The 10879-nt window shown below is 39.0% G+C and overlaps 1 protein-coding gene across 1 annotated transcript; it reads left to right on the top strand.

The window, feature by feature from the left end:
* Positions 1–418: 418 nt before the first annotated feature.
* LOC118799726 (translocon-associated protein subunit alpha-like) lies at positions 419–7613 on the top strand. The gene is made up of 9 exons (XM_036559739.1): positions 419–588; positions 2232–2350; positions 2743–2842; positions 2975–3102; positions 4015–4149; positions 5078–5154; positions 5385–5463; positions 6024–6117; positions 6994–7613. The coding sequence occupies exons 1-9, from the start codon at positions 519–521 to the stop codon at positions 7059–7061; spliced, it is 870 nt and encodes a 289-aa protein (XP_036415632.1). The 5' UTR covers positions 419–518; the 3' UTR covers positions 7062–7613.
* The last annotated feature ends 3266 nt before the right edge of the window (positions 7614–10879 follow it).

Here is a 10879-nt window from a genome sequence, read left to right as displayed (position 1 = left end):
CATGGTTCTATATAGAACCACTGTCTTTACTAAAGAACCCTTGAAGAACCAAGATGTATTATTCTACTACTCTACTTTCTTTTATACTACATTTAACTTTTACAGTTGTAACAAGAACAAAATTGGCATGAGTACAATACAATAAAAAACAAATGATCAACGGTTTCTAAATCATTCTGACAACACATACAGTTATCATCTTTATCTTTTCCATATTTTTATGACTTTTTTAACAGGATATATCAAGTAGATACATTTATAAAACAATAAGTTTTTTGGTGACACAGTATTTCCCACGCAACTTTCCAGTGGACGATTTTAAATGTAGAATTCCTATACGTGGTCTACAGAGAGGAGGCCCAAATTACGCAGTGAGCGTGACGCGCTACGTCATTTACGTAATAGTATACTGGGCGTTCCTAATACACCATCCAGGTCCTCCTCTACAGCATACTCTCTCTCTCTTTTTGTGAAAGCACTCACAGCTGCACTGTTTCTGCAGAAACTAAACGCTGAAAATGTTTAATCTGGGGTCCAAACTGCTCCTGCTGTTCCTGCTGGCCTTTCCATGTGGTTTAATTTCTGGCGGTGAGTTTTTACAGCCTTGAAAGTCCCTTTTAGAAAGTTTATCCGAGATAGACTGACTGACTGAGTGACTGACTGACGTGGCATAAAGTTTTTTCTTGCTGTGATTTATTCTTTGTGTTTTTGTGCCTGTATGCTTATATGCTCGTTTACAGTAAAGTAATGATGTACAGTTGAATATTAATGCGCGATTGCACTTATTCGCCAGCTTCTCATTCGAATTCTCCGTCCCACCTTAAATGGCGCTACAGTTACCTCAGGCACCAGAATGTGACTGCCGCGCCATTTAAGGTGGAACGGATAATTCGAATTACGATCATAGACTCTGCTAAAAAACATTTTTCAGACCTCACAACACCACAGAAATCGCTCTTTTCTACATTTTATTTACACATTTAAGATTTTTAGGGCTCATTTTCTCGTTTAATAAATGGTGAACGCGTTCAGTCCAGCTCAGCTCTCAGCAGCCTCTCTGAGTTCGGTGACGTGTCCTAACTGCTCCTCACTGCAGCCTAACACCCAAACGTTAAAAATAGACATTTTAACACTTTAATACGGTTCAGTTTGTACTTCATGGCCACTTTTAACTTCCCTTCAAAGTTTTTCTTCTGCATTCTTTCCTTAAAGTTAGCTGCTCATCACTGTATCTAGTGTTCGTGCTTCTTCACATCTCATGCTTACATGCTGAAAGATTTGCTTGCAAAGATATGCTTACGAACTCCACCGATTTTTCGAAATTTCAGTGATTCAGAGTGATTTAGAGTGGTTTGGTAGAGTAGTTCAGATTTCTTCACAGTGGTGGTGATAGGAACCAGGGGTCACCATGACTACAACACAAATATAGACATTTTATTTACTATCCAAAACCACCAGTGAACCTACACGTCTTGTGAGTTTTTGGTGATGGAAAAAGTATGATAAATCTGAAATAATACATTTTCTTTGGGGACTATTTTCCCTCACAGCACCCTGCATATTATTTATCCATCTAGCATGAGTGGATTTTAAGTTCTCAAAACTATAATAAACAGTGTCTCAGACATCAGGCAGTGTATTCAATACCATTTCATATAATAACTCTCTGTTAGGGAGCTTTTAGAGGTGAACGTCTGGTTCCTATCACCACCACTGTGAACAATTCTGACTTGGTAAGTTCTCTAGTATGGAGCATTTTACATCAAACCACTCTGAACAACTGTTTACATCTTAACTGTTTAATTATGCAAGAAAAACTTGAAAATCTGTGGAGTTTCCCTTAATGTTCCCGTGGCCTGAGTCCTGAGATGTGTGTGGTTTGGATTTACTGCACTTTAAATAAATATAGAAACGGTAGTTGAACCTAGTAGTTTTGGTGCTATACAGAAGCACTTTTAAATGGTTCTTTAAAGCACTGTATGCAGCAGGTTTTTCATTGTAGAGAAGAATCGTTTAACCAGATGAAGAATGATTTATTTATTTTTAAAGGTTCTTTGAGCTGTTGCGGTTCTATACCAAGGATCATATAAAAGGTTATGAATGTGTGTATATACATATATGACCTGGTCCTCCTGGACCTCCTCGTCAGTGCGGTGATGATGGGGTTTATCCAGGTTTCCAAGATAAATATGAAAATCTCCTCAACCCTGCTGTACTTTCTCCTCTCACAGGCGGGGTGTTAGCACAGATCGACCCTGATCTCTCAGATGACGCTGCAGATGCAGCCGTGGAGGAGGAGGAAGAGGAGGAAGATGAAGGGCTAGTGGAAGAAACTCAAACAGGAGATGGAGTAAGAAACATTGATCCACCTTTGTTGTATTGATCTGGTGATGAGGAGCTGGTCAGAATGACTGGATAACATTCAATAAACTGACAATGCACATAATCTAATCACAGGGTACTATATTCTGTTCTGATTGGCTGTTCCTCATTCAAAAATCAGTCCAGACTGAAACACTCCTCATAACTTCAGTATGAATGGGTGGGGCTAAACTGCTGTATAAGCAAAAATATGTAAATGACAAAAAACATTGAAAAAAGTTCATTTAAACTGGGCTCTGTTTGTCGTTTTATTTCCACATATGGACTGTATTAAATTCTATATTTCATAATAGTGAAGGACATCACTTTTTCCATGGTACACGCCTTTTAATATGTCAACATGACTGTCTTTTCTCCAAGGATGCGGACGATTCTGAAGACGTGGATGAAGACGTCCAGGCCACAGATGTAACATCTCACCCCGACGCAGACACGACCATCATCTTTGTCACAGGAGAAGGTAGAGAATGACTGACTGAGTGTTAGTTTTATCAGGAAACGCCGTCTGAGTAGCTCCTTCACTCTCACTGTCACTGATTACGCAGTTTTTTCTTCTGCTTCAGTTTTAAAGATGCGTATTCTGTTTCTGCAGAGTTTCCTGCCAACGAGATCGTAAAGTTTCTGGTGGGTTTCACTAATAAGGGCAGTCAGGATTTCACTGTGCGTTCTCTGGAGGCGTCCTTCCGGTACCCTCAGGACTATCAGTTCTACATCCAAAACGTGAGTCTGATCACAAACACTGACTCAGATTTACTCTACAATGATTTTTTTTTTTTTTAAATCTCCAAACAAACAGACTCTTAATCTCTGCACTCAGACATCATGATTGGTGTTGACAGGCTGATTATTAAGCTTGCAGGTTAAGAAAAGCCACATGAAAAAGGCTTAAAAACATTTCCTGATGTTCAGGATGCAAGTTGTCATAGCTAGCTAATGCTAATGTTAGCTAATTAAATTTATAGGTAATTAATAAAATAATTGAGCATTTTGCCAGTTAGTGTTAGCAGGTGTTTAATGAGCTCCACCTTAAATTTGTTAAGCACTTTGATTTTTTGTAACAGGTTCTGCTGTAATAAATGTAAACATTTGAAATTCTTTCTTATTTTTATAATTTGCATAATAATATATAATAGTAATTACTTGTACAGTGTGTATTTTAAACTTATGAGCTACACAACAAAGGTTGTGTTTAGGTGTTTTATTAATAATTATAAGTTATCTCCTTTAAATTTGGACCTCAACTTTTGGAATGTGATGAATTTTGGATATTAAGCTTTTTAGAACATCATACTTGATGTTCTCCCGCTTTCTCTGTCACTCTCCTGTGGTTCTGCTCATCATTCAGTACAATTAAATCAAATCATTTAAAATATAAAACATCAAACTAAAAGTACTAAACATTAGTTTAGCTGCAGCTCAGATAGAACGATATTAGATTTACAAAGAGGTGTTATTATAATAATAATGATAATAATAACAAACAGATCTAAGCTAAAACAGTTTATAAATGATGGATAATTTGATCTGACAGGTTTCTTCTTCATTAATCAGTTGTAAATGTGATCAGAGGGTGAAATAATCCTTTCCTGATCTCTGTAACGCAGCGTGTCTGATGATGTCTGGTCTCTGTAGTTCACAGCTCTGCCTCTGGAGACGGTCATCTCTCCGCAGAAACAGGCCTCCTTCGAGTACTCCTTCATTCCTGCTCAGCCAATGGCTGGCCGTCCATTCGGGCTGGTCATTCTGCTGAACTACCAGGACAGTGAGGTGAGGGAAAACACAGCCGTTTAACTATGAGCGTGTTCCGCTGTGCCGTATGATTTATGGTGATGATACAGAATCAATAAAGAAAGAAGCCAGCATTCTGTCCAGCTGCTGAAATCAGCGTCTGGGAAACACAAACAAGAACGATTCTTAGAAGATGAAAAACAGTTAGAATAAACACAGAGCGTTTTGGGGATTTTGGGGGGTTTTTTGCATATTTTATGAATATATTGGAATGTTTCTTTTAAAAGAACATAATTCCAGTTTATACAAAAAAGGTTAAATTATGTTAAAAAGACAAAGTTAAAAAAAGTGAATCTGTATATTAGGAGTGTAAAGGTACGCAGTACTTTAAAAAACTTTAAGCCATAGACCATTAGCAAGTTAGCAGCGGTGGTCCGCGGAGGACCCTTTATCTGCAGCCAGCGCCAAAGAATCTGGCCTATCGAGGATTCATAACTGCAGCAGCGTCATACCTCCTGACCCCTGATCAGCAGAGAGGCTGAGTTAGAGGGGAACAGTGAGAGAGAGGTGAGGAAGCAGCTATCGAGGTCAAAAAAGAGAGGATTTTTAAAAACAAGCTGAAATTAAAGGAGTAAGCTGAGGCTGTAGTTATAGCTAACCCACCACAGGCTGTAGCAGCTAAAGCTTCCTCAGGAGGCGCTATACGGCACCAGGTAGAACAAACTGTAACTTGCGCTACTGTCTGTTCAGAATAAGTGAAAAGAAACTGGGCCTTCTGCGTTTGGGTGTTTTTGTTGCTTTTTTTCCCGCTGTACTGAACTCCTATGTAACCATGATGTTGGGCTGTGTGAACCGAACCGTGACTTCTGTGTATCATAACACACTTATTAAAATATCTGCTTTAATTTATGCATAATAATGTGTACTACCTGACATTGACGGTCTTTTGATGCTGTTCTTTTCTCAGGGAAATGTTTTCCAGAGCGCTGTTTATAACCAGACTGTGACCATCACTGAGGTGGACGAGGGTCTTGATGGAGAGACGTAAGGACAAACACTCTGTTTTAATAGATGTATATAAAATAATAAAGCTGCAGTGATTCCTCATGAAAGTGAGAGTGAGATCTGAATCTGTTCTGTCAGCTGTGGTTGAGTGTGTGAGTGGAATTACTGTTGATTAGTTCTGATTCATTACTGGATTTTTTTGATCAATCAGTTCAGATGTGTAAGAGTCAGTGTCGGAGTAAAGTGAGGACTTTTATTGTGAATTTCAGGATGTTTATGTACATCTTCCTGGGTGGGCTGGTTGCTCTGTTGGTCTTCGGGATGTATCAGGTCCTCGAGACCCGAACGGTGCGTATCTTCAGTCCTTCTACTGTTTCTATGTCACTGAACAAGATCAGTTTCTTATTAATTAATACATGTTTAGCTTGTATACAGTCATGTGGGAAAGGTTTGTGGTCAAATTTAAAGTTGTTTTTGATTTTCTGTGAATAAGTTAACAAACACTCTACAGAGAACACACTGCTGTACATTTTAATACACAATTACTGTTTGTTTACAGAATTTAACACATTGGAAAAGGAATAACATATGAAATGTGCCATAACTTTTGGACAGGCCACATTTAATGTTTTATTTTTTTCTCCAATTGTGTTAAATTCAGTAAATAAACAGTAATTGTGTATTAAAATGTGCAGAAATGTGTTTGAGGATATGTTAATTTACCCTCACTTGGAAAATCCAGAGTAGAATGTCAGCCGGGTCTCTTTGGTGCACTGGAGAACTTTCCTGTTGGTCACACACTATTCATAATTTTTCATCAGTGTTATAGCTGTAGTGCTGTTTTCTTACCATTTAAAGGAAAATAAATGATGTTTGCTGTTGAGTGACCTCTGACCTGTGACTTTCAGAGGAAGCGAGTTCCAGTGAAGGTGGAGACGGGCACCGGTGGGATGAATGATGTGGATATCAGCTGGATTCCCCAGGAGACCCTCAACGTCATGAGTGAGTTCAGTCTGCTTTGTTAGAGTAGGGGCGGCACAGAGTTGGGGGGGGCGGGCAGATCTCCTCCTTCAGGGTTCAGGTCCAGCTTAGGCTGGAGATTTTCCTGCTTTAACCTTATAAAGCAGGTAAACCACACTGAGCTGAACTGAGAGCCTCCAGGAGCAGAGCTGGACAGTCTAGACTGCAGATGGTCCTTATGGTTTTAATATGAAGACCAATTAAATGATGTCGTTCAGTTTGTTGCCCACGTCCTCTAAGTGAAGAGCACACATTCCAAAATATAGAAAACTGATGAATGAATTGATCAGAGCACCTTTTACCTCATCACTGAAGCTTGACTGACCGATTATAGATGCTGACGTGTGCAAAAGTTTGTGCACCTCTTGTCAATTTACATGTTGTTGTCGATTTTCTATATTCCTCCTCTACAGAGGCACACTGCTGCACATTTTAATACACAATTACTGTTTTTTAACTGAGTTTACCATACATTAAATGTGGCCTCTGCATAAGGTCTGGCACATTTTATATTTTATGGTTTACTTTTTGGTCAAACTCAGCAAATAAATAGAAACTGTTCCCTAAAATTTGCAGATAAACCACAAAAGTGTTCTCTGTGGAGAAAATCTTAGAAAATCAATGACAACATTTTGGCTGTGATTTGACTGGGGCTGTCAGAAGCCAAAACATCAGCCAGTTTGGTTATAAAGAAATCAGAATCAGCGTTTAAATTCATGATCTGTAGTCCTGTGTATACTGAATAAATTACTGTATTATCATTATGTAGTAACAGACAGATCTGAGACTGAGCCCAAACTGCTCTAGAACCAGATAAAATTAACCCATGTATGCCGCTGTACTGTCTCTCTCTTCTAGATAAAGCGTCACCAAGAGCCTCTCCGAGGAAACGGGCCACGAGAACAGCCGGAACTACGGATCAGTAAACCAGCTGGGGGCTTTGGCCCCTTTTTAACTCCTTCAGGTCATTTTACGGCGACAGTCCAGTCCTGCCTGAACTACGCACCATCCATCACCACATTCCAACATTCCCAACACTAAGCCAGCGCGTTCCCAATAAACTGTTACTGCTTTATCTGAATCTCTCTCCCCATGGATTAAGCAGAGTGTTCACAGCAGAACAGCCGCCTCTCATCAGCGTTTATGTGAAAACAGAAGCAGTGCTGCTGAGCTGGAGCTGAAACTTCATCATTATTTCAGAAGAACCGAGCTGGACCTGATCCGTCTCACAACACCAGGCTGTAAATCACTCACTCAGATAATGAATTAATATCCTCAAATCTTCCATCAGAGTCATGTCAAAGGGAAAATGACTTTGAGATAACTTCAGTTTGTATGCAGCGTTTTTAACTGTCTGAATGTGAAACTCCTGAACGCAGCTTTAATGAAACTGAAGAAAGTTTCACTCCTCATTCAAAAAACCGCAGAGTATTTGAGAAATGTATCATTTAATAAAAACGTGTGAAAACCTTTGTATATATTGTGGTGTGTGTAGCCTTTCTTATCAGCAATTTTCAAAATAAAAATTTGAAATCCAAAAGAACGTGACACAATTTACTATTTAAAGAGAAAATTATCAGATTTCTTCAAAATTTCGCATAATTAAGTGTTTAAGATGTAAACAGAGTTGTTTCAGAGTGGTTTGGTGTGAAACGCTCTGTTCTAGAGAAACTCGACGACGCAGAACTGTTCACAGTGGTGGTGATAGGAACCAGATGTCCACCTCTAAAAGCTCCCTCACAGAATATTGTTACCTGAAATGTTATGAATACACTGCTTACAAAGCAAACGTCTACCAGAGTGCACAGATGACCTAATTATTAAATGTTTGTGTTGTAAATGGCAGGTTCCTCCTTCTCCTGCAGACCAGGGGAGTATTCCACATAGCAGGATTTCTCAGTTTAGCTAGATAATTTAAACCCAAAGTCAAGCCTGTCCAATAGGAAAAGAGCTAAGGGGCATTCCCATTGGACAGTCCTCATCTTTGGGCTTAAGTTATCTGGCTAACTGTGAAATCCTGCTTTGTGGAATACCCCCGAGTTCTGAAGGTGTATTTAAACGCTCTCTGACGATCAACAGCTCCTCCACAGCTGAGGCAGAACCTTTATACAGAGTCTGTCCTTAACGTAGCATCAGTGAAGATTCAGTAACTCTTGAGTTTGTTGGGTCTATATTTCAGTTCTGGGAACCATTATTCCATAAAAAAGGACTGAAATGATCAGTATTAATTTAACTCTCCTCTTTAATAACACCCTATTTTCTATTATCGTTTTCAAACCTCTCTTAGGCTGTAGGCTGAGTGGGTGGAGCTAAACTGCTGTAGGCTGAATGGGCGGTGCTAAACTGCTGTAGGCTGAATGGGTGGAGCTAAACTGCTGTAGGCTGAATGGGTGGAGCTAAACTGCTGTAGGCTGAATGGGCGGTGCTAAACTGCTGTAGGCTGAAGGGGTGGGGCTAAACGGCTGTAGGCTGAATGGGCGAGGCTAAACTTAAACCTGACAGCACAAATGTATATCATATATGTATAATACATAAAAGTTTATAGTAAATGTGGGGATACAGTTGAATAAAGAACCAATAACAAAATACTGCTGATGATCTAAACTATTAATGTACTTTCATGGGGGGCAATATTTGCAATATTTAGGGAGGGGCTAAAGCCCCTGAAACCCCTGCATGTTGGCTTTGATGACATCACACTAAAATTACAACAGGCTGTTTTTAATCATGCAAAACAGCAATCTTCATGATACTACTAATATAACCCCAAACATTAAAAATCAAATGAATAATCATAATTATACAACAGTTAGTTCCGGCCACGCAAGCTGATTGGTTGAGAAGCGTTCTAACTGTGCTGTTATTTCGCCATAACGTCACGGGTTTTTCACAAACACTGTATCACCAGAGAATTTGTAGAGAGGAGAATCACCACTCTGCAATGTCTTCCGGTTTTCTCAAACGCTAGAGGGCGCTCCAGAGTGAGTCCGAAATGAATGGGTTGATATGGAGCATTTGAGCAACATCATAGTTTATAAATGCTTAAACATTTTTAATGTAAAAGAATGCAATCATTTCCTGAGCACTGAACATCATAAAACATTTTAACACCGCTGCTATATTTTTAAGAGCTTTTAAACTCGAGTTATAGGAGTTTAAAACGGCGCCTCGTGTAAGTCCATGACGTCAGTGAGCGCGAACAGCCAATGAGCTGCTCCGCTCGCCAAACAATCACGCTCTAGCAGTAATGCCCGCCTTCTGCTGCCCAAAACCCGTTTGCTGTAGAAAAAGGGAAATATAGAGGTAAGATTTCTTTGTTTTTTTAGTGAAATACATCTTTCTACTTTCTAAAATTAAAGAAACGTTCTGGGCGAGTGATTAGAAACTATTTTAACTTTTCGTTTTTAGCCGTTGAACGCCATTTACTCTCATTCATTGAGGACTCACTCGCGGGCGCCCTCTGCTGTTTAGCAGTCCTGTTTTTGATATAACGGGGGGATAGGGAGTGGCCAGGCTCCTCATAAACCGGCTCTGGTATCACTCCGCTGAGACGCCGTTGCTAAGCAACGACTTTGATGGGAGACGCTCAAGCTATCTGAACGTTTTTACTTCTTACTTTGCCACAAACAGAAAATGGATACTTTAGAGATCACATTTGACCTACAACCGATTTAGTCAGACTCTGAAGATGAGACTAAACTGTCAGCTGGTCTGTGAGGAGCTGGAGAACGAACTGCCAGCTGTGCAGCGAGTGAACGGAGCTCGTTACTCTGACGTAGCAACAAGCTGCTCGTTAAGGAACTATAATTTAGCGGAAGGAATTGCTAACATTAAAACATATTAACGCCACATTCACGGCCCAATTTATTTATTTCTTACTTTATTTATTTAACTGTTGTATAAAAGCAATAGAACACTCGAGGTCGTGTGTTATCACAAATAACATCACGGCTGTGATGATCTACGGCGACCAACAGCCGTGATGTTATTTCGCGATAACACACTTCCTCTCGTGTTCTATTGCTTAAATAATATTCAGAAGGGCATAGATTCTAGAATGTCGGAATTATGATCCAGAACTATTACAATTTAACTAGCAGTTGCGGCAGTGTTAGGATTACAGTTTAAAGGTTCCTCTTGCATCATAGAAACTCATGTGATAAAATAAGAAAATAATGCAATAGTATTATTTTACATTATTTATTTTTATTTTTGTCTTTTTACTTTATAAAATTCATAATATTTGATCTCTGCTGTCCTCCAGAATGTGGCATCTGGAGAGTGAGGGCTTTTATTTTGACATAACAACTGTATTTTCTGAAAGAGAATCCCAGTATCTGCGCATACAGATACAAAGCAGTAAGACATCGAGTTTTTCATGATGTGATGCTGCTGCATTTCCTCAAAACAATTAACTCATATTTGACTAATAAATTACCTACTTGTCTAGTTATTGTATTCATTATAATCAAAAGAATAAAACTATGATACATTTCAAACACAATAGTATTAGAGATATAATATAAAAATACAGATGAAACCAGTGTAAATATTTGGAGTCTGCATGTTTATGTAATGTATGTTTTAGCTGTAATTGTGTTGTAATGTTGTTGTATATTAATATTCTGTAACGTAGACCTTTCCACAACATCAGATTGAGTTAATTTTACTAATAAACCCTTGATGAAATTATGATTGTGGGGTGATTAATGAGTGGGTTATTAACTCACTGTTGGACTTTAAG

The sequence above is a fragment of the Colossoma macropomum genome, unplaced genomic scaffold, assembly GCF_904425465.1.
Source record: "Colossoma macropomum unplaced genomic scaffold, Colossoma_macropomum, whole genome shotgun sequence".
In the NCBI taxonomy this organism is placed as follows: Eukaryota; Metazoa; Chordata; class Actinopteri; order Characiformes; family Serrasalmidae; genus Colossoma; species Colossoma macropomum.
This window is presented reverse-complemented; position numbering and strand designations above follow the sequence as displayed.